The sequence below is a fragment of the Urocitellus parryii genome, chromosome 6 (genome assembly GCF_045843805.1).
Source record: "Urocitellus parryii isolate mUroPar1 chromosome 6, mUroPar1.hap1, whole genome shotgun sequence".
NCBI classification, from domain to species: Eukaryota; Metazoa; Chordata; class Mammalia; order Rodentia; family Sciuridae; genus Urocitellus; species Urocitellus parryii.
Genome location: NC_135536.1, coordinates 187,062,972 through 187,086,987, shown reverse-complemented (window position 1 = coordinate 187,086,987; position 24,016 = coordinate 187,062,972). Strand labels below are relative to the sequence as shown.

At 46.2% G+C, this 24,016-nt stretch overlaps 1 protein-coding gene across 2 annotated transcripts; it reads left to right on the top strand.

Moving 5' to 3' along the window:
- The first annotated feature begins 3,803 nt into the window (after positions 1 to 3,803).
- On the top strand, positions 3,804 to 22,560 carry Rae1 (ribonucleic acid export 1). 2 transcript variants are annotated; one of them, XM_026406786.2, is made up of 14 exons: positions 3,804 to 3,987; positions 4,250 to 4,347; positions 5,746 to 5,867; positions 6,678 to 6,774; positions 7,302 to 7,406; positions 9,344 to 9,436; positions 12,022 to 12,108; positions 13,044 to 13,130; positions 13,236 to 13,307; positions 14,456 to 14,563; positions 18,011 to 18,117; positions 18,200 to 18,275; positions 18,822 to 19,016; positions 21,544 to 22,560. In XM_026406786.2, the coding sequence occupies exons 3-14, from the start codon at positions 5,833 to 5,835 to the stop codon at positions 21,628 to 21,630; spliced, it is 1,149 nt and encodes a 382-aa protein (XP_026262571.1). In that variant the 5' UTR covers positions 3,804 to 3,987; positions 4,250 to 4,347; positions 5,746 to 5,832; the 3' UTR covers positions 21,631 to 22,560. The 2 variants fall into 2 exon arrangements, with proteins under 2 accessions (XP_026262571.1, XP_026262572.1); XM_026406787.2 differs by lacking the exon at positions 5,746 to 5,867 and having other exon boundaries at positions 3,805 to 3,987.
- The last annotated feature ends 1,456 nt before the right edge of the window (positions 22,561 to 24,016 follow it).

Sequence of the window (24,016 nt, the reverse complement as noted above, 5' to 3'; positions counted from 1 at the left end):
AAGACATATGGGATTTTATTAGTAACAAAAATAACAATAGTCAACATGAAATGTTGCAAAGAAATTATAGCATCTGGTAGTTTCTTTTTACATTCTCTTTTGCCTTCAAGAATTAATTTACTTGTAAATTAATTTACTCTTTTGTCCTCAAGAATTAATTTACTTGTAAAACTAGTAATATTTACCCCGAAATAATACTTGAATTGATGTAGTCCTCCATGCTTTGCTTTACTTTGTTTGGGGCCTACTTTTTTATCGACTGTATTACTAGAAAATTTTTCTCCAGGGGTTGTTCATTATTGCCCCAATTCAAGTCCATTATTCTTTAGTTTAGATCAATAGAACAAAGAACTTCTTCAGTTTTAAGATTCACAGAAGCTTCAAATTTTAATAGGTGCTTCTCCAACAGTAATAATGTGATCTTTTCCCTTTAAAATTTACCTTAATTTTGATATACATGAGTTTTATGATTTTATTCTGTACTTTCAGTAGATCATTAGCTGCACCAAACATTGCTAGTGAATTCAAGCAAGAATATGTATTTATATCAGTACATAAATGTTGGGTTGGTTTATAAAGATAAATGGTAATAATAGCATTTCTGAAGTCTTAGATGTGCCAGTCACTGCTCACACATGATCTCATTTCATTCTCTAAAGAACCCTGTGATTACTCAGCAATTACACCAGGGTTTATAGGTGACAGCACGAAAGATGTTACTTGTCCAAAGCTACAGTCACACTAGGGGACAACAATACCATCCACTTCAAGAGCAGCACCAGGTACAGAATACGAAGGCCAAAGGCAAATTGTAAGTGGGAACCCTTGTTCTAAAGTTAAGAATCTCAAGAAAATAGCATAGGGAATTAAACCAAACACAGGACCCTTCTTAGCCAGGGGTCCTGTGTGACTACACGGGCTACGGGATGGCCTGCCTGAAAGGCTGGAGTAAGGGTAAAGCAAGTGATAACAATTTAAAAATACTTTGCTGGCACTTGGTATGTGCCAGGTATTTTTCTATGTGCTTTGCAAACAATAACTCATTTCATACTTACACCCCTAGGAGCAGGTACTTTTTATTATCATCCCCATTTACAGATGAGAAAATAAAGGAACAGAGTTTAAGTAACTTTCCTAGGGTCATATAATTAATAAGTAATAGAAACTGGGCGTGGTGGCACATGCCTGTAATCCCTGCAGCTCGGGAGGCTGAAGCAGGAGGATCGCAAGTTCAAAGCCAAAAGCGAGGTGCTGAGCATCTCAGAGAACCTGTCTCCAAATAAAACACGAAATAGGGCTGGGGATGTGGCTCAGTGGTAGAGTGCCCTGAGTTCAATCCCCAATACCGCTCCCTGAAAAAAAAAAAAAAAAGATATAGTCTAGACTTAAACATGAGAGTCTGGGTACCACTACTCTGGTACATGTAAAGTGCTTCACATTTGTCCTGGCATGCACCCTCTAGGTGAAGGTCTGTGATTCTTATTGTTGTATGCCAAACTAAGGTCCCCCTGAGGACATGTGTATCACATTAACAAATATTTATATTCCCTGGACACTTGAATATCAGACATTTCATTTTGAGAGTATTTCTGGTATGCTGTTAATTTGACTTGCTTGAGAGACTATTAAAAATTTTAAGCATATTATTATAAATTTCAAAGTTTTTCTTTGAATTTATACCATACCTAATACCTTAACATGTAACAATGTCACTGAATTTTGACAGATTTAAAGGAGGAAATTACTAAGTTAGAAATCTATTTAACTCACAAAACACCTGCGTTAGGATACACTGTCAAAAATGGGAGTGACAAATATACAATATTATTAAATATATTGTATATTAAATATACAATATTATTAACATTTGAAAATTATTTTCAGATATATTTCAGTTCAGATAAGAAATCTACTCACTTTTTTTTAAGTGAGCAGTAAACTAGTACAACAAAAAGATGTCCAGTCTTTTTTTTTTCTCAAGTGCTCATAAAGATCCTTGTAAAAAGCTGTTTATAATACCCATTTTCTGAGAAATTTAAACCATGTAGGTATCTGTTCAGTGCTATTGAAGAGAACAGGTGCTCTCAAAACTAAGCCATATGTACATATACACTAAAAGCATCTTCAACGGGATGTTTTTGTAGTAAAATATTGAGCAACTCTCACTTTGGTTTGCTAGGTAGACTTGGGTTCACCATTCCCTGGTGTCCTAAGGTCACAAAACCCCCCAAACAAGCCAAGGTTGCCCTCTGCTGGCAGAAGCTCATTGTTCTCTCATCCTTCCACTATTTTGGGTAGAAATTCCTTTAAAATATTTTCAAGTCATTTTTTTTTTTTTTAAAAGAAACAGAGTGGAACAATCTGAAACACAAAAATAGAGATTGGGGAAAATCACCAAGGAATTACATGTTGAGTACTTCTTGACAGGAAACCGCTTTGAATGTCCCAATTCCTGGTACAGATAACACTCAGTGTGTACACTTTGCAAACAAGGTGATTAGAAATCTTAGGCCAAAATATTAGAACTTTTTAATTAAAATTTCAAAATTATATAATTTAAAATATAAATAATTTATTCTAAAATTACAAACATACTCAGTTTCTATTCATCTAAAAACAGAGTATAAACTATCATTCATAAATATCCACCTGTGTAAAAACGGCAGAAAAGTTTGCCAATGTGAATGATGACCACAATAAAAATTTAATTTTAATTATTTTGCTTTAAAATTATTTTCGCCTATATAGTCCATGGATACAAATTTTATAGATCTTCCCTTCTAGGGGAAAAGTGAGCCGCCAGCATTTTGTCATCTGTAAGTAGCCCTGTGGCTGGGAAAACTGCAGTCTAATCTCAGTTTCTGGCACAAATGTGGGCTCTCCGACGGAATCTGCGCGTACACCAAGATCCCACGGATCCCGGGGATGCTTGAGGCGGTCACGGCATGCAGACCAGGCCGAGTAGTGAACTGGGCCGAAGGTCCCGTGCTTCTCTGAGTGGGCACAGTGGACACGGGTCCAAAGGACCCACAGCTCCTTCTTAATTCAGCTCAAGGTGGCCCCTCTTTGGAACTGAACTCCTGCACTGGGCCGGCAGAGCAGACGGACGGAGTCAAAAACGGAGTCACCAAGCTGAAACTTGTCATGTGACCTTTCAGAAATCAAGCAAACTGAGGTCACGGCCACGCGTGCTAGACCGCCAGCTTCGGTCGGCATGACAACGAGGCTCCCTCCGCCTGGACGCCCGCCACACCAGCAGCCTGGCCTCAAGCAGTGGGCCGCTTACCGCTCTGCGTCCGCGAGGCTCACCCCACGCCGACGGCAGGACCCTCACCTAACCCCGCAGTCACCTTGTCTCCCGACGCCTTGACGTTTCCACCGAGCGTTACCGGTGGCAGGAGCCTTCGCGTGACATCGCACCGGCAACCTAATCAAGAACCTGGACTCCAGGCCCGGTTATCCCCCGAGGGCGGAGAGGATCGCGCAGGGGGTCTCCCCCAGCCAGGTCCTGGACATTAACTGGCAGTAATCAGACCTTTGCTTTTTTTTAGACTTTTAATCACGACAAATACGAGAATTAATTCACAAGCCGAGAGTTAACTACCTTCCACTAGCCTGGTCGGCCAATTTACAAAATCGGTTGCTCGGCAACATGCCCCGCTCCGCCAATTTACCGCCAATTCGCAAACTGCTAATGTAAGTACTTCCTCTCGACGTCAACGACGCTTTTGCGCTTGAGCCACCGCCCCGGAAGGAGGAGCCGATTTCCTCAGCGCTTTCCGGGAGAAACCGGAAGTGTCTCCGGAACGCATGCGCTGTCTTTCCGCGGTAATTGGGGCTGTTTCTACCACCAACTGGAGGAGACTCGGGCTCCCGGTGTTTCTGCCCGGGCTACCTTGCCAGTGCTCCTCCGCGCCAGAGCAGGTCTGCAGGCTCCTCGGGTCCACCCGCGGCCCGCCCCCGGCTGCTCGCCGCGGCGACTCTCAGGTAGGCCCCGAGCCGTCCGTTGCAGCGCCTCGCAGCCCGCGGAGGCCGGAGTCCCCTGAGGGGTGCGCCTGGCTGCAAGGCCGCGGCGCGAGCCGCCTGTTGGCCGAGCTTGGGCAGAGGCTCTGCGAAGCTCGGCCGGGCCGGAGGGGGCCTCGGGGGTCGCCTAGGGCCTGGTCTCGTCGTTGCCCTTGTAGGGAAACTGAGGCCCCGGGGAGGGTCTCCCGGGGTTAATGGCAGCGTTGTCGCCTTTTCCTTCCATCAGGCACACGTCGCCTCTTAGCAGAAGCTCTCCTGACCGGTCCTCTGCACAAAGGCCTCCCTCGCAGGTTGCTTCGTCGCCCTTGCCGCTGTCGGGAGCAGGTCTGTTCCTTGGTCTTCCCTGCCGCGCGTTTCCCCCAGCGTGTGCGTTTGCACTCCCCGGGCCAGGCTCCGTGCTGCCGGACCGCTGCGCCCGGGGAAGGACCCAGGCAGCTGCGTGCGCTCCTGGAGCTCGGGACGGACCAAAAACCAGAAAACGCAAATCGGTTCCGGGCGCCGCCACTAAAACAAGGGGGTGTGGCAGAAAGTTGGAAATGTTAAATTAGGGAAGCCGCCGAGGGGATGATTTTTAAAAAGAACAGGGCTGACAGCTTCATGGAAGTCCAACTTACAGGACGTGAATTTCCCAGCTAAAGGGTACATTTTGACGAAATTGGGAACATTTCCATCACCTCAAAACAGTCTGAGGAAGCAGCTTTTGGACTAGAACGTGAAGATTCAAAGGGAGGCAACTGGGGGCTGGGGGGAGGGTGAGCCATTCTTTGGGGTCTGAAGGACCACTGGTAGGATGCACCCTGTGTTCAGGGCAGAAGCAGCCAGCAGATCTGTGGCTGGGGTTCAGCAGGGAAGAGATTGACACGTTGGGTACATGCCCTCTCAACTTCTCGGGTTCCCATTGCCCAGCACAGCATGTGGCTCATACTAGGTGATAAGTGGTTGAGTGACTATTACCTAGAGTCCTGAAAGTCCATCCCTGATGGCAACCTGACTGTTGGGGGGTGGGGTGGGGTCAGAAACAACATTTGTTAACAGCCTGTTGTGTTTCAAGTATGATGTGCTTGACCTTAACTTATTACTCTGTGAAATAGATATTAGTGTCTTTATGTACAGTTGAAAAAGTCAGAACTAAAGAACTTTCCCAAAGCCACAAAACTGTTCCCAGACCCTGGTTACAGAAGCCCTGTGATTCCTTCGCTTGTTTGATCCTGTAGCTAACTGATGCTTCAAGTGCATCTCTACATCTTGGAGCAGAGATGCAGTTGGCAAACACCATGTCCTTTCACAAGGTTGCCTTCTGAAATGTCGATATGCCCATAGCTGTTGCTCTAACCTATTATGTTTTCACTTTATTTTTTCATTAAGCCAGGGAACTCAGATGCCTTCCCCAAGTTCCTTGCAGTTTCTCCATTCTGTTGTCCTGTTTAAGGATATTGCCCTCATTAATCAGTATGTCACTTAGCCGTTAGGCTTCTTTTGGAGAGATGACTGATGTGGTAGACTTCTAAATGTAAAGATTTGCTAACCAATTGAAAACATAGTATCAAAGTATGTGAAATCTTTAGGAAATTATGCATAGACTTTCTCCTTAGAAAGGAAGAAAAAGAAGGAAAAACTGCTTATTGTACTTAGTATGTGCTAGGCACTACACTTTCTGCAAATTCTGATTTGATCCTTCTTGCAGACCTGGAGAATATACAATATTTTTTTCTCTGTTTGCAGTGAGAAAAATGAGGCCTGGTGAGATTAAGGTTCCAGCTTAATCTGAGTGGCAGAGGTTCTATTCAGACTCTGGTGGGCCTGCTAGTTATGCCCTGGAAAAAACTCAGTGGAGATTCTTCTAGGTATATGTCTGTGACCTAATGCCAAACCTTTTGGAATTCAAATGGACCAAAGTGGATTACTTTTTAAAAACCACTAAATATAGTTATTGAGTCCCTTCTAGGACTGGTTGTTTTTCTAGGTGACTTCATGCAGATGTTGACCTGACCAGAGCACAGCACTGGGAAGAAAGTGAACTCCCCCCAGATGGGGAACTGAAATGTGGGGATCTTCTGTCCTTTCTGTTGTGTATCTCTGGTGTGGAGCTTAGTGTCTCTGACTATTTAAATGAGCAGATTTATTTCCTAGCTGGTAACTGAAAACTGCCCTGGTGTACCATGTCAGTATTGGTTCATTAGTGGTGACAAATGTGTCATACTCTATCAGATACCAAAGGGGAAACTGGATGTGAGGCATATGGAAATTTTCCTGTCTTTTTGGTTTTCTCTAAATCTTAAACTGTTCTAAAATAGAAGGTTTTTTTTTTTGGGGGGGGGGTACTGGGGATTGAACTAAGAGGCACTGAGCCACATATTTTATTTAGGGACAGGGTTTCACTCAGTTGTATAGGACCTTGCCTTTTGCTGAGGCTGCCTTTAAACTTGCAGTCTTTCTGCCTCAGCATCCCGAGCCATTGGGATTATAGGTGTGTGCCCCTGTGCCCCTCATAAAGCTTAGTCCACTTAGGCATTTTTAGATCTCTTCTGAAGAGAGGAGCCTGGCATGAATCCACTATTTTCTTTCTGTGACTTAAGATCTTTATATATTGCCTCTTAGTGGATTTTATTACTTAAGAAAGACCTCTCCTTAACATGTTGCATTTTATTGTTTAGACACAAAATGAGTCTGTTCGGAACAACCTCAGGTTTTGGAACTGGCGGGACCAGCATGTTTGGCAGCACAACCACAGACAATCACAACCCTATGAAGGTACTGCATGAGGCCTCACAGGGTTTCCTACATCTGTGACCTCAGGAGAAACAAATGGCTGGGGATCCTCCTTTGGAATGAAAGCTCTGGAATTTTGTCTAGCCCAGTTTTCCTGAACCTTGGAGCCCAGAAATACCTGAATCCTGGCCTAGTGTCCGGTTCCCTCTTGACTTGTCAGGTCTCTATAATCACCCAGGTGCCTGTGAGAAGTGCAGATTCTCAGGGCCAAGCTGAGGACTGTTGGATCAGCATTTCTGTGGGGTGGGAGGTGGGTAATAGATGTGAAGGATCACTTGGAGCAAGAGTGAACTGGGGGCCACCATGTAGAAAAGGTTTGGGGTCTTTCATTTAGTGTGCTGTTTATAGTCCCAGAGGGCTTAGTACTTTCCTTGGCTTATTTGATCAAAGTAAGGGAAGGTCTGAGTTCTTGAGACAAGGAAATTCCACCATGGCAAGTTCAGTGAGAAGGAAAGCAGTTTTGACATTGTGATGATGTGTACATTTTAATATTGACTTTCCCTCCCCAGGATATTGAAGTAACATCTTCTCCTGATGATAGCATCGGCTGTCTGTCTTTTAGCCCACCAACCTTACCGGGGAACTTTCTTATTGCAGGATCGTGGGCTAATGATGTGAGTGCTTCTTAAATGCATCTTCTCTAATCCTATCTTGGTATGGATAAAATTGGCTTTTCCTTAACTCCAATCTGTACCAAGTGAGTGGATCAGAACTAAGACTTATATACATGGTCTTTTTCAAGAAACTGGCATAGAAACTGTGAACCCTTCTGAATGGAGATATCATTATGCATTGCTCAAAATTTCCTACTCTAGTCCAGTATGTTAAAGCATATTCCCAAACCAAGAGTACCATTCACTGAGAAGAATGTTACCCACATTGATGCACACAATTTCTTTCTTTGTGTCCTGAAAGTGCTTCAGGCCTGTGTTCAATTTTAGATGATAGCACCAATCCTGCATAGACATTATAATTATCCATTGTGTTCAGAAAGAAAGATTAATCATAATGTCCAAAAAAGAATGATAAAAGTTAGTAGAATAGTAAGCACAGGATGTGAAGAGGGTCTTCACAAAAGGAGTAAACTGAAACCATTTAGCCACCTTTATATCACTAAGAGAAAAATTTACATGATAAATTATTTTTTTCTACCCAACAAAACATTTTAAAGACTAATAGTACTGGCAAGGGTAAGCTTCAGCCTTTCTTGTACTGCTAGTAGTATGCAAATTGGAACATTCTGGGTAGTAATTGGCAGTATTTCTCAGAGATCCTTAAGTCCCATTGATTGTCCTAGGACTTGAGAAGGAAATCTGATAAGGAATTAGTCCTTACATAGAGAAGCACTGTGTGCTTATTGTGTCCATGTTATGAGTCAGGATGCTGAGGCTTAGGAAGCAGAACAGCTGGCCCGTTTTCCACAAGTGGTCAGCCAGGGTGCACAGGGAGATCGGGGCTGTGTCACTGCTGCCTGACAGTACCTCATTAAAGACTGACTTTGTGCCAGTGAAGATGTGAAAGGTTTTGCCTTCAGCAGTGGTGACAATTATGTGCTCAACGGATGGAATACCACTTTCAAGGTTTCTGGAAGAGCAAACTGGCTTACAGGTGGGGGATGAGGGAAGGACTAGGGAAGAGGGAGGTCAAGGTTGGGCAAGTTTATATGTAGTTTTTGTAAAGAGTGGTGTGCTTTTTGATTGGTTGTTTTTTTGTGGTGCTTAGAGATTGAACCCAAGACCTCATACATGCTAGGCAAGCACTCTATCCCTGAGCTACATCCCAATTGTGAACTAGGAGTCATATTTATGACATCTCCAAGTAAATTGCATTACTTTTGTAAACAGAAAAGTGAGGTAAAAGTTAAAGCATTCAGAGTAGAAAGGTAAATTTCCACTTAAGTTTTGATTTTCTAAATAGTTATGATTGATAGTCTATTCTTATTTATACATTATGTATTTAGTTTTGCAAAACTGGGTATTGGACCACAGCCTCTGTACCACTCAGCTATATCCCACCCCTTTTTATTTTGAGACAGGGTCTCACTAAGTTGCCTAGGGTTGACCTTGAGCTTTCTTTTCTTCTGCCTCACCCTCCCAAGTAGCTGGGATTACAAGAGTGGGCCTCTACTTCTGCTTTAAAAGATATCGCATATATGTGTTGAGGAAATTACTTGCAGTTTTAGATGTAAGCAATAGGATTTATATATTTTAATAGCTTAGAAGTAGGAAAATAGCTCCTTCTATATGCATTTTGATGGCTTTGTTCTTAAAAATTACATGATTAGACTAATAGAGGAGTTTGTATAAATTATAGGGGGCTACAGATATAGCTCAGTAGGTTGAATGCTTGCCTTGCATGCACAAGGCCCTGGGTTCAATTCCAAGCACCCCCCCCCCAAAAAAAAAAAAGACACTATGAACTATTAACCTATCTCTTTACAAATTAGAACAAATTAATTATTTAAAAAATCGTACCACATCATTCCTGGATAACAGTGCTTCTAGTGCTTCACGAGTTGCCTCGCTTGCTTTAATTGGTCTTGTTCTTACAGGTTCGCTGCTGGGAAGTTCAGGACAGTGGGCAGACCATTCCAAAAGCCCAGCAGATGCACACTGGACCCGTGTTGGACGTCTGCTGGAGTGATGTATGTTCCAATCCATCTCCCACATTCTCTTCTACATAGCGTGCTGTGTGACACACAAAAGTTTATAACACAAACACAAGTCAGGTGTCCCGCGTCTGATATGCTTGATGGCACTGAACAGTGAATAGTAATTCATTGTCACTCTTAATGTTAACTTCAGTTAGATACTCTCTCTGGAAGCTTTGCTTGCATTAAAGCCATTTGTTTTGTTGATATGTTTGTTTTGTTTGGGAGGGGGTATAAGGGATTGAACTCAGGGGCACTTAATCATGAACCACATCCCCAGCCCTGTTTTGCATTTTATTTAAAGACAGGGTCTCACTGAGTTGTTTAGGGCCTCACCATTTCTGAGGCTGGCTTTGAACTCATGATCCTCCTGCCTCAGCCTTTAGAGCCACTGGGATTACAGTGTGTGCCACCGCGCCTGACTGTTTTGTTGATATGTTACCTGGAGCAAGAAATTATATCATTTCTTGAAACCTTTCCTGTATCTAAACACACCATAAGCTTATGGGTTTTTTTTTTTTTAAATATATTTTTTTAGTTGTAAGCGGACAAAATACCTTTATCTTTATGTGGTGCTGAGGATCGAGCCCAGTGCCTCACACGTGCCAGGCGAGCGCTATACCCCTGAGCCATAACCCCAGCCCTAAGTGTATGTTTTAAAATCAGAGATTTTATTATTCCAGAAATACCTAGAGGGGAAAAAAGAATACTTTCTGTTATTAGATATTTGAATTGTATCAGTTTTCAACTTCTTTCTCCTCCTAAGATCCTGAATATAAGCACTTGCACACATTTATTCTGAGCTTTTCTTTTTTCTTATTTCTTTTTCCCTCTTTTCATATTTGAGGAGAGCGTAGTGATGAAGGGACCATTGGCAAGGCAACAGATGGGAGGCAAGGCACCTGTGCTGCTCCCTGGGAGGGACAGCTGAGCTCTGGAGGAGCTGCTGCTGTGGAGGGCTGGCCACCTTGGCAGCAGGTTGGCTCTTGCCTGTTCTCCTGCCCCTGCTGCCTGGTTCCTGAACCCAGCAGAAGCAAGAGGCAGGTGTACATGACGCTAAGGAAGCCAGGCCTCCAGGCCCTTTCCAAGCTTTGTTCCTGTCTTTTCTGACCAGATTTATTAGGTTATTTTCAGACATTTATTTATTAGGTATATAGTAAAACTGAACCTTTGAGGTCTAGCTTTGTTTTGAGGAACAAAGACCATGTTCAGTTGTGGAACATTCCCTCAGCCCCAGATACCCTCCTGCCCTTCTGTAGTCAGATCCTTCCCAGCTCTCAGCTCCTGGAAACCACTGATCTATTTTCTGTCCCCAAATGTTTTGCTTTCTAAGAATGTCATATACATGGGATTGTACAGACTGGAAACTGTAAGTCTAGCCTCTTCCTCAGTCTGCTACTTCGGAGGTCATCCAGGTGGGGGCATCACTTCCTCCTCTTCATTGCTGAGCTGGGATCTGTGTGTGAGGTGTTCCTGTCTAGTCATCAGATTGCTCTGCATCTAAGGTTTATGGTGTCACCACTGTAAATTCATTCATGGAATGAGGGACAGGCTTCCCCTCTTTTTCAGATGGAGAAGTGGTGGCTTCAAAGGGGAGAAATTTTTGCCAAGGAAGAGTGGAAAGTCTGTGAGCTTTGACACCAGAAGTGAAATATCCTAGGCCAGGGGTTAGCAGACTTTGGCCGTGAGCCCGATCAGCCCTTGCCTGCTCCTGTGAGTGCACTTTAATTGAGCCCAGCCTCAAGCATTCACCACAGATGCACGTAGCTCTTTTAAGCAGTGCTAGGGTAGGCCTGCTCCGTGGCTTCTGTTTCTGAGTTTATCATTAGTCAGTGACTGCTGATGTTTTGAGCTAGTTTGCACTTTATACCAGCGATTCTTATAAATTAGTGTAGTTTTATCACACATACTTTGGAGTGCCATTAGACATAGAGCTGAACAAGCTAACTGTGTGTGTGTGTGTGTGTGTGTGAGAGAGAGAGTGTGAATACATGCGCTGGGTGGGGGCAGGCGGAGTAAGTGTGGCATATGTTTACAGTTGGTGAATCTCGGTGAAATGTTTACATTTATTTATTTTTCTGGCATTGGGGACCACTGAGCTGTATCCCTTCCCCTTGTTTTTGTTTTTGTTTTTAATTTTGAGACAGGGTCTCACTAAGTTGCCAGGCTGGCCTCAAACTTGTGGTCCTCCTACCTCAGCTTTGTAAGTTGCTGGGGTTCCAGGCGTGCACCCCTATGCTGGAACACTTTGTATTATTATTGTAATTTTTCTGAAGGCTTAAATTTCTCAAATAGAAAAAGATTTTAAAAGTAGACCAAAGTTGCCTTTAAGGGATGAGATTTAGTTTTCATTATATAACTTTTAAGTGTTATTTGGTGGATTTTTAAAATATTCTATTAATATATTATTTCTTAGGTCAATAAAATATAAAGCTAGAGCTGAAAGTGTGTTTTGTTTATGACACTATGGCTTGCAGTATGGTGGCCCCCAAATAATTGGAAAAATAAAAATTGGAAAACAAATGTTCAACCTAGTATCTGAATTTACATAGATTTAATTTTTCTCCATTTTATTTTAGGATGGGAGCAAAGTATTTACAGCATCATGTGATAAAACTGCCAAAATGTGGGACCTCAATAGTAACCAGGCAATACAGATTGCACAGGTAACACAAGCCCTTTGCAAATCAGCAGGATAGGACTGCTGCCCAGGGTTGTGATGATTGTAGTAATTCCCTGCTATAGAAAAGAACAATGAGAGTGTACAAAGTCAATCAGATTTAAGTGTACTAGAAAGTTCTTAGCACAAAAATAATGTTTTTTGGCCTTTTTTTGTTGTTGTTCGTAGTATTTTCCTAGAGCCTTTTGCATGTGTCTTCCCTGTATGTGTGGGTGGTGCCATCAGGAGTTAGTGGCATTAAAACCTATAAAGACAAGGGCTAGAAGTGTTCCTCAGCATGGCCATGTGGCCTCCCTACACCTGTGTGTGACTTGTCTTTCACCAGCTGCGTTGGCTTGCTTGCTCTTCAGGTGTTTACTGAGTGGCCATGTGCCAGGCACTGTCTTCAGGGTCTGGAAATACTGCCTCAAGTAAGCGGGACACCTCCACGTGCCCACAGAGCTTTTGAAGCATGTCTAGCTTTTGTAGCAGGCAGGTTCTCCCATGAAGAATGCCAGGAAGGGGCAGCAGCAGTCATGAAGGCAGGCAACCTGCAGCTTCAGGGCCTGCCTAGGGGCATTCACAGAGCCTCTTGGCAACCGTGTGTTTTCAGGACAGCATCGTGTACTGAAGTCCCAGTGCCACATGCTGGGGCCTCTCCATCTCTCCTTGGTACATGTGTAAAACTGGCGTGGTTCTCACTAGCCATTTCTGCATATCTCCCCAGGGAGGGCCATGCTGTCACTCTTAGTTATCAGTAAGTCAAATTGAAGTTTGTAAAATGGAAGGTGGGTCTATGCTCTTGTGTCAGATGGACTACTTTTGGTCCTGGGGAAGCACTGAAATATCCTTTGATAATTAGTTCCTTTTCTTCGAATCTCTAGAAGTGTCGAACACATTGTTAGGTTACATTGATCTGCTTGTTTTTTGTCTTGTTGAAAGCATGATGCACCTGTTAAGACCATACATTGGATCAAAGCTCCAAACTATAGCTGCGTGATGACCGGGAGCTGGGATAAGACACTGAAGGTGCAGTATGCTAGAGGGAGTGTATGGCCCCGGCATGGCAGACCTAATTCTTCCCTGGGTAGATTTCAGCTTGAACACTCACACAGTGCTCCTTTTGGCTTTTAGTTTTGGGATACCCGGTCATCAACTCCCATGATGGTCTTGCAGCTCCCTGAGAGGTGTTACTGTGCCGATGTGGTAAGGAATTTTATTTTCTTTAAAATAGCAAAATAGCACTGGGCACAGTGGCTCACACCTGTAATCTCAGCAGCTCAGGAAGCTGAGACAGGTGGATCTTGAGTTCAAAGCCAGCCTCAGGAATGGCGAGGCACTAAGCAACTCATTGAGACCCTGTCTCTAAAGAAAATACAAAATGGGGTTGGGGATATGGCTCAGTGGTCGAGTGCCTCTGAGTTCAAACCCTGGTACCTCACCACCACCAAAAAAAAAAAGCATTTTTTTCCTTCTGGCATCCTGCAATTAGTAGGTAATTGAAAAATTCTCCTTTATTAATAGATATGGGGAAGGGGTATAGTTCAAATTACCCCAGTCACCTAAATTGGTTTAGGGGTTGCATTTGTTCAGAACTCCTAAATACTGATGGTCACTTTTTAAACATATGCAGCTAGGTATGTGCCATCCTACTGTGAATTTGTTGTGAAATGGTAGCAAAACTTGTGGTTATTTTGTGATGTGATTCCAGTTTTCACAGTCCTGTCTCTGAGATGGAAACCGAGGTGCTTTTTCCATCTGTTAGTCAAGAGCCAAAGTTTTATACCAAGTGTCCCAGAAATTCCACTTTTTAGGAATTTATCATGAGAAAAATGATGGGTACAAATGGTCTTCCCTTGACATAATGTAGTGAAACATTAAAAGTGACCGGTGGACCTACATGGTGGGCATAGTTAACCACGCCCCCTGAGCTGTGGCATGTTTGAGGGAACACGAGGCAGCCACTGTGATGTTCTCGGATAAATGTGAGTTCCTCACCGATGCTCATAAAGCACAGCTTGAGTGGAGGACACGGGTTTCACAGCACAGTGTAGACACACAAGGCTCAGAAGACTTGAGTGTGCCGTGGTGTTAGCTGTGAGCTTTTGAAGGCCTGGTATAGGTGATTATCATTTCTTCTCAGTTCCTCAGAATATTTTCTAAATGTTCACATATTTTATGGTTTTAAAAAACAAGGCTTAAATATATATGAATGTTCTGCCTACAGATAGTTTCTCTAGGTTTTTGTGAAACATTGATGCCATTGAATAGTTAAACTTTTAAGAAGTTGAGGTTTTCGTGAGTAGAAAAGCCCGCTCCTTCCTGTTCAGTGTCTGTTTCCCTCCATTCCCTAGATCTACCCAATGGCCGTGGTGGCGACTGCAGAGAGGGGCCTGATCGTGTATCAGTTAGAGAACCAGCCCTCTGAATTCAGGAGGATAGAATCTCCACTGAAGCACCAGGTAAGCGGAAGCCCGTGAGGAAGCATGTGTTGAGCACTGCTGTGTGCAGGATGGTGCTGCATAGAGGACAACTGTATCTGCTTTAAAAGCCTGGAAGTTACCTAGGGAGTAAGTTTAAGGAAACAAACAGATGTTTGGTGAGTAAAAGCCACCCATCCGTGGGTGAGCCCACCTCACCTGTCTTCTGTGGGTGGCCAAATGCTGCTGAATAAACCACACACTTGCTGAGTTGGCTCCCGGGCAGTTCATCACTTCCAGCCTCAGCTCTGCCTTCATCGTGTGCGCGTGGTTGTAAGGCCCCCTCCAGCTTTTGTACTCACCAAAGACTGTGTCTCCTTAAATCCCTAGAAGTAACTGCCAGCCTTTCCAAAGTAGGGGCAGCCACACTGTATGCAGCGGCTTCATCTTCCCACTGGCCACAGGACTGCTGGGCCTGCTTCGTTCTCCTTAGGCTCCCTTTAGCCTTTGTCTCAGTGATTGAATTCTCCTGTTCAGAGAATAAAGGAGGGTCCTTGTCTTCCTCCTGCTAGATTTGCGAGTCTGTGAACCTGCATCCTTCCCTGCCTCCCCTGTCAGGTGGGGTTCTTAGGCCAGTTCTATGGTAGCACCCCTTGCCCTGCAGCTTAGCAGGAAAGATGATCTATTTTCACTGTCCTGTAGCTTCTGGCTCTTAGTTCTTCACCAAAGGGTGCCCAAGCCTATGCGTCCCTCCGCACAGATCTCCCTGACCCCTGTCCTCCTACAGCTCACCTGCACACTTGTTTCCTTTCGTGGTCAGGTGTCTAGCATGGCCTGTGTTTGTCCCCTTCCAAACTTAACTGATGACTTAACTGAAACTGTGGTGTGACCCCTGCTCAGGTCTGCTCATGAGCCACTGGGCCTTGGCTCCGTGCTGCCAGCCTCTTCCTTGTTGGCTCTTTGCTGAATGTTGAGATCCCCCCTCTTCTGCCTGTGCGACCACCTTCCAAGCCAGACTCATCTCCCATTCGTCACTGTCCGCAGTCATGCTTGCAGGCTAGAGATGTGGGTCCCCAGCAGACCCTGCTACTATGCTCCCGACAACGACACCCACACTCTAGTAGCTCCCTTGTTTCTCCCAGAGGTCCCCATCCAGCAGCACCCTCTCCAAACCCAGGACCCCTTTCTGCATCGCCTTTCAAATATTTTCCTCTCCTTGGGATTCTCCTTAGCTGTGGCCCTCAGTGCCATGGTGCGTGTGTATACATGTAAACACCGGCAGGTCTGGACCTGCCCCTTCCACCACTCCTTCCTGTTCTTCCTGATGCACTTGTTCCACATCTCATTAGGTGGGACTTCATTTGCTTGGTTGTCTGAGATGGAACTAGAAGTCATTCTTGATTCACCCTCCTTCTTTTCTCCTCTCCTATCTCATTTATCACCAGGCTCCCTTACTTCCACCTGGGAACTATTTAGAATCTGTTCTTTTCTCTCCCTTCTACCACCATATTTGATCCAAGTCTTCTTAGCACTTAGATCAAAACTTTATGACATTGGCTTGGCAGTAATTTCTTGGGTGTGTTACACCAAAAATATAGGGAACAAAAGCAAAAAAAAAAAAGAAATGAACATCTACAAATCAGAAAGGTTCTGTGCAGCAAAAGAAGCAATCGGGTAAGAAGGCACCTACCAGTGGGAGAAGACGTCTGCCGGTTACGTATCTGTCCAGGGTAACATTCCAGAGTGTGTGAGGAACTCCTGCAACTCGAAGAAAAAAAAAAAATTGCCCCAGTTTGGACTGAGTCTTAAGTGGACATTGTTCCAGAAAAGACATGCATGTGGTCAGCGAGTATGGGAAAGGTGACCACTATGGCTTCTCACTGGGAAATGCAAGTAAGAGCACTGTGAGGCATCCCCTCACACCTTTGGGACCACAGTTACCAAAATGTGAAAAGACGAGTCAGCAAGGACCTGGAGACGTGAAGCCCTGTGCACTCCTGCAAGGCTGCAGGGTGGAGAAACCACGGTGGAGTCAGCACTGCAGAACCTGGTGGTCTGGCCCCTGAGTGCTCACCTACAACCATGGGGCCAGGATTCAAGCTGTAATGTTCACTGCCGTAGTCACCAGCCAAGTGAGTGGCTGCAGGAAACGCGGTGTGCATGCTGTGAGTACTCTTCAGCCACCGGAGAAGGAGGGCAATCTGCCGTGGTGACAGCATGATGAGCCTGGAGGATGTGCTGTCTTCACACATTGTTCCTTTACGTAAGATCCTCCAGCATCTCCCTGGCTTCCTGAGACGCAGCATAGTGGCCTCTGTGGTTACCTGCTGCGCAGTAGCACACCCCAGCTTCTGCCTTCTAACGCTCGTAGCAGTGCGTACACATCAGGGTTCCCCCTCCCCTCAGCCTCTGGGAACTACATCTCTCCTGGCAGCTTCTGTGGGAACTGCTTGATAAAAAACCATAATTATTAACATATTAATTGTTCACATTAATGCGCTTCACTGTGATGTTTCCATACATGCACATGCTATGCTTTGATCATGCCCACCTGCCTTTTTAAAGGATATGATGCTTGTCTTCCTACGTCTGGCTCATTTCATTTACCATGCTGTCCTCGAGTCCTTCCATCTGCCTGCAGATGACGTGATTTCGTTCTTCATGGTTGACTACTTTTCACATGCTATGTTTTCTTCATTCCTTGGGTGATAGGCACTGCGGCCGATTCTTGTCTCGGCCACTAGTAGTAGTGCTGCAGGAAATGTGGCAGCTCAGGGATGGTTCTGCATGTGGACGTCATTTCTCTTGGATAGGTCACAGCAGTGGTATAGCTGGAGCACGTGATAGTTACAGTCTTTGTTTTTAAGCAGCCTCTGTCTGCCTTCCATAGTGGCTGTGGTAGTTTATGTTCCCTGCAGCAGTGCATGAGGTGCCTTTACCTCACACCCTGACCAGCATTTCTCATTTTTTTAATAATAGCCTAAAATGGTCAAGTTCATTGAGATAAAGAATAGAATGCTGTGTCACTGTGTAGCATGTTCAGTTTATATATCAAATGCTGTCCTGTCTGCTGTCTCCACCCTGTTGCCCCCTAAGGTGGGCCTGGCCAGCACTGCTGCCCAGCTGGAGAAGAGGAGCCACACAAACACAGGTCATAGCAGTACATACACGGCTGTGGGGCACTAGCCTAGCTGGTGATGGCTGCTGATCCAAGGGAGCACCTGCCAGCCCAGCAGGGCCAGTGCCTGCATCGGCCAGTATCCCCAGTGTGCTCCACTGGGGAGAATATGGCTTCCCAGGGTGGCAGAGGGAGAAGGGACAGTTGCAGTTAGTTGTACAGTTGGGTCACAGAATCTCGTGGCAGTTTAGAAGTTAGAAAGCAGTGCTAACGGTGCAGGAATGCCTTCATCATGGCAGAGTGGGGTTTCTGGTGACCGTCTTACATTTACATAGTGGTAATGTACTTTTCCCCCCCCCCCCAAACTTTAGCATCGTTGTGTGGCTATTTTTAAAGACAAACAGAACAAGCCGACTGGCTTTGCCCTGGGGAGCATCGAGGGGAGAGTTGCTATTCACTACATCAACCCCCCAAATCCGTAAGTGGAATTCAGTCAACTGGAAATTTCACTCAAGATTTATTTTTTAAAGGGAAGACTTATATGTGCCTTTGTTTTTCAGTGCCAAAGATAACTTCACCTTTAAATGTCATCGATCCAACGGAACCAATACTTCAGCTCCACAGGACATCTATGCGGTATGTCTCTAGAAACTTAACTTTGACATGTAGAATCCAGACCTGGAGTGGGCTCACCAGTGATTACAGGGTCAGAAAGGACACATCCCAAGAGCACTGAGGAGCCTCTTATGTGTTCTCTGGGGGTAAATGGCTTCTGCATTGGTTTCAGTTTTCTGTTTTTATGAACGTATAGTCTGATTTGTTCTTAGTCTGTTTTGAAATGCAGGCTTGAGACATTTGGGGAAGTGTCTCATACCTTCTTCATGAGAGGGTGCTGGTCAACAGTTTTCACACACAGCCAATAACAAATTGCTCTTCACTGATAAAGAAGAAAGGCGCTTTCCTGAGATGCGCCCTGTGGTGCTCCTAGCGGATGCACACGTCAGTTCTGTGCCCTCAAGGGGGGGCAGGGTTTAGCTCTGTGCTGGCAGTTGGTCCAGGAGACTTGGGAGTGAGGGACGACTTTGCCTTCTGCCTTCTGATTCCTGCAGGAAGCAGGTGCTGGCACGGACCTGCTTCTCCACTGCGCCTGCCTCTGCTCTCACTGTGTGTCGTCCTCTGCAGGTAAATGGAATCGCATTCCACCCTGTTCATGGCACCCTGGCAACCGTGGGATCCGATGGGAGGTTCAGCTTCTGGGACAAAGACGCCAGAACAAAGCTGAAGACTTCCGAGCAGTTAGATCAGCCGATATCCGCCTGCTGCTTCAACCACAACGGGAACATATTTGCTTACGCTTCCAGCTATGATTGGTCCAAGGTGAGGGTGCCCGCCTGCTCCCCGTGGTGTAAGGCAGCAGAGGCAGGCTTTGGCCAAGGCCTGCAGTTGAGCTGTGACTTTGTTCTCCAGAGTTGCTGTTGTCCCCTTGGGAAGATCCTGTCACCTCCCTGAACTCGTAGGCCTGCCTTTAAGGCGCTGTGGGTGCAGTGCAGGCTTTAGTCAGACCCACCCAGAGGTGCTCCGCCAGTGCAGGCCGTCGCCAGCTGCTTTCTCCTTAAGCACAGAGGCCTGGGCATGCAGGAGGCTGGTGTCTGGGAGCTGGGGTGGTTCCTGTGGTTTCTGGAAGGGTCATAGGCCAGGGCATGGAGCTGTCACCTGGGCGGCCCTGGTGGTTTGCTCCTTGGCAGGAGAAGTCAGGAGCTGTTACGGTTCTGCCTGCCTTTCCAGGCATCAAGTTTGGTGGTCAATCGCAGGCCAGGGCTGCGTCCCACAGGGGAAGGAGCGGTGGCATGCTGGCCTCCCTGCCTGCTCCTGTGGGCTTTGGAGAGCGCAGCTCTGCAACTCGTGGTTCTGTCTCCCTCGCCTCTCGCCTCTCACCTCTCCGCTGCAGAGCAGCTTTTGAGCCCTTTGCCACCTGACCCTTGCTCCTGGCAGGGAGGTCACCAGCCTCCATCTCCCCTACCCATCTCCAGCTCCCTCCACCCTCGCCACTTGCCTCCACATTCCCCATTCTGTTCCTTTCTATCCCTTCCTGGACTCCTTCCTTGTCCACCAGAAGCTGCTTTCTATGTCGGGCACAGTGGTGCACATGCTCCTCCCTCGGCCTCTCTGCTGCTGCTCTTTGCTGCTGTGTTCCTCTTCCTACCGCTGATCGGGCCTGTTTTGCCAGCTTTCTTCCCGCCTCAGCCAGGTTCTTGAGATGCTCCTGCATGCCCGAGGCCCCAGCCCTGGCCTTGTGCACCTGAGGCTCCTTGGTTCCCACATGGCTGCTAACCTCTCTCCCCACAGCACTGATCTCAGCCCGGCCAGCTGCACCCGCTGGTGCTCCTGAGGTCACCTTAGTTTTACCTCCTCAGAAGAGCTGGGCAGTGACAGGTTCTGTCTCTTCACATGGCTAGCCTGTGTGTGTCCCCTCTTTGGGCTTTTTTTTTTTTTTTTTAAAGTAACCTTATCCGTGTGATTGAAGTGGAGCACGCAGCATGCGTTCAAAGTGCACAGTTTGATCAGTTTCGACGTCTGTAAATGCCTCTGAAACCACCTGTCAAGATAATGAGTGTGCCATCTTCCCCCAAGGTCTCCACCTGTGTGCTGACTCCTCCCCCCTGCACACACTGAGCTCTGGATCTGCTTTCTGTCACTGTAGACCCACATGCACATTCTAGGATTTCTTGTAATAAGAGTCACACACCACACACTCTTTTCCCCCGGCTTCCTTTACCCAGCTTCAAGGTTTTGAAATGCAATGTGCTGTTGGCACATGTCACATCACTAATCCTGTCATTTCCCATGCCAAGTAGTGTTCCATGTTGTGGACACACCGCCATCCCTCTAACCACAGCTTCAGCTTTGCAAGAATGTGGACTGGCTGCTCCACCTGGCTGAGGTTGGGGTCTGGAGACCCCTAGCCCTGGCCATGGGCTCTGCTCTGAGTCTCCCGTGCCTAGCCCAGCAGCTGCATCACAGCTGCTCCTTAAGCCACACTCAGGGCTCTGCTCGCCGTGCAAACATTTAAAAAAGTAGTAAAGTGAGAAGGCTTATCTGCTTTGAGTGCTCCTTAAAAATTGTGATGCAATTCTTCCAGGCAGTTAACGTCAGCTCACATTGGGTTGTATAGGTCACAGTCAAGTTATAAAAACACCACCTCAGGAGTTTTCTGTAGTTCTTAGCTCAAGCACTATTAATATTAGCTTGCTGCTTGACTGTAGCCATTCAGAAAGCTTCACTTTATGTTATGGTGAACATCCAGAACTTTCTAAGCATACCTGTTGGGATGTCATTGCAGCACAAGTGGCAGAGTTTGTGAGTTGTGACCACCTGTCTCTCCCAGGCCTGGGCTTACATGCTTTCTTCATAGTCGCCTGCCTTGCCCTCCCACTTGGCTCTACCTAAAGGTTGGATCTGCTGGTGTCCCTGACCTCTTTGACAGTTTGGCAGCTGCCATTCCTTCCTGTGGGGTGATGTTCAAAGTGCTCGTCTGGCATTCCAAGCCCCAGGCAGTGTGTCTCCCCCACCCCAACAGGCACACAACCCTGGGACCCCTGCTTTTCTCAGCTTCCCAGGGCCAGCTGCACCCTCCCTTAGGTCAGAGCTATCTTGACTCGAGGGTGCAGTGGTATTGCTCGTAGTTATGTGGGATGCTGCGGAAGGACCTGAACCAGGCCCTTAGCCTTCTCTCTGAGGACTAAAGCTTTTAACGCGTGACTTCTCCTTCTCTCTACCTTGGTTTGTTCTGTTCCAGGGAGGTTTTGCTTCTAGCACTTAGCACAGGAACCAGCATATAAAAAGGGTCACAGAAGTTGACTGTTTTCTTTTAGTAAGAAGATCCTTGTGTTTTTTTCCTCTTTAGGGACACGAGTTTTATAATCCCCAAAAGAAAAATTACATTTTCCTTCGTAATGCAGCTGAAGAGCTAAAGCCCAGGAATAAGAAGTAGCAACCTGAGATTTCTGGTTGTCCAGAGTTGTTTTCTCTCCGCTCTGAGGGCCCCAGCTATGGGTACCTCTGCCATGGACGTGGATTCCAACCCCTGGAGGACACAGGTCACTGCTGAGCAGGCAGCCCAGCTGTCCACGGCAACTTGCCGCCTCTGTTCTACTACTTGCTGCAGAGTTTTCTTATAACTCTAAGGGGAACAAAATTATTATAGAAGTTAGAGTCTTGTGGGCAGTGCCAGGTATTTTACTGTGCTTCCTTCAGCAGCATATGTGTTAGAGAATTTGGGGAAACCAAGTATCAACCCTGTATTGTATTTTGTAATAAAATATTTTGAAGGTTGCCGCTAGCTCTTTCTGTCCTTCTCCCCTGTCCTGCCTGCCCTGAGTCCTCAGCAGTGATTATCCTGCTCAGCATCAACACTGGGCTGTGAGTTATTTTCACCCATCTTGGGAAATGGAGAAATCTCGCACCTTAGAGAATGAATCCCGAGCTGTGATCACCCCTGCCCTGTGGCATGTCCCAGTCCCTCCATGTGTTGGCAAGCAGAGTGGAATGGTTTTCCTTTTGCTTCCCTTTAGAATTCCCAGTGCTCCCCGGCTCTACTGGGTAGTTTCCTGGCCATTCTGAAGTGGGAACTGTCCTCTTCCTAAGAGACAGGACTTTGGTGGGCTGCCTTACAAGGCCCAGATGGGTGGCATTTGTGTGGTCTTCAGGTTAAAACCAGGTCCCCTGCGTGGGAATTGCTCTGAACTTGTGCCCCCAGTGGTGGTCATGTTGAGGGTTGCTCTTTCACTCTGGAAATGCCCTGACTGGTAAGTATCCAAAATGAAACTCGGTGTTTGTTGTTTGAGGCTGTTGTACCCTGTGGTTCCAAGCACTGCGAATGCCATGTTGCTTTGGGGTTGCTGACTGTGGAGATCTGACATCAGTACTGTTCCAAGATGGATTTGCCTGTTCAGAAGCAGCAGTAGAAATAAAGTTTGCTGCCAAAAGAGTTTGCCTGTAATCCATGCTTTAAATTCTTTGTAGATCATGAATAAATTAGACCTGTTAACTCTTGGCCCCTGTTTTTCAGCCTGCAAATTTTATTTTTTAGTGAGTAAAAAAGTAGGTACACAGGGCATGGTGGCCATGCCTATAATCCCAACAGCTCAGGAGGCTGAGGCAGGAGGATCACAAGTTCAAAGCCGGCCTCAGCAACTTACCGAGACTCTAAGCAACTCAGCAAGAACCTGGCTCTAAATAAAATATTAAAAAGGGCTGGGAATGTGGCTCAGTGGTTAAGGCCCCTGGGTTCATTCCCAGGTATCAAAAGAAACCTGTTATTCTCAAGTTAACTATTCAGAGCTAATTCTTCCCTGTGTGAATCAGCCCTGTGGTTTTATGGCCCTATATATATGTGAAGATGGAGCAGAAAGCAGAGATGTGTGGAGAGATCCAAGCTTGAACATCTCCATGGCCAGCTTTACTTGGGACTTGTCAGCTTTAACTTGGTGCATCATTCTTTTAAGTTTCATCATTCTTTAAGGAGCTAGTGACTGGCTGTGGTTGAAAATGACAAGTCCAAGTCATGAATCTGTTAAGTGGTCATTTTCCAGGATTGGGCCATCCACATCATCAAAGGGGGGATAGTTTTTCTAATTGGCAGGTTTGAAACATTTGCTTAAACCCAGGATTGGACTTGGGCTGCCAGAAACCCAGAGTGAAGGAGCTGGGTGCCCACAGGTGGGAATCCTAGTTTAGACACCAGGGCTCATGTCTCCGCCACCCAGAATCTGGAACATAAAGTGTGACGAGCCAGTGTTTGTTGAAATCATGAAGCTTCTTAAAGTATTTGCTTACACATTTCCTAAAATGTACCTGGACTCTTCGAGGAGCTTCCTCGTCCCTGCAGGCTCCTGTACTGAACGTTGCTTGAGTAGCTGCCCTTATGGAAGGGGCCAGGTGCCCTTGGCTGCTGTGATAAAGGTCAGGAGTTGTTCTACCACTGAACCTTCACCCATGAGCCTGTTGAGAACAGCTGCACCTATGGAGCCCTGAGCCTTGTGCAAAAGACTTTGAGTTCTTTCATTTCATGTTTTCAAACATTTTTATTAAGAAAATTCACAGCATAGAAGAAGGGGGAGAGATGTGACAGAGACACCCTGGGCTCATGGAATGTGGACTTGCCTCTCCCATTCTTGCTACCAAGCTTTCCTCTCACCCCTGGTTTGCAGCACCACTGCCTTGGCAGCTCGTCAGCACGGGCTGGTCCCCAGAGCTGCAGGCGAGACGGTGCTGGGCGAGGTGGTGTTGCAGGTCTGGAGGCGTGGGTGGGGGACAGTGGCAGGGGCATGTGGCCTTGTGAAGCCTGCCTGAAAGCCCTGTGGGCACATGCACCTGAG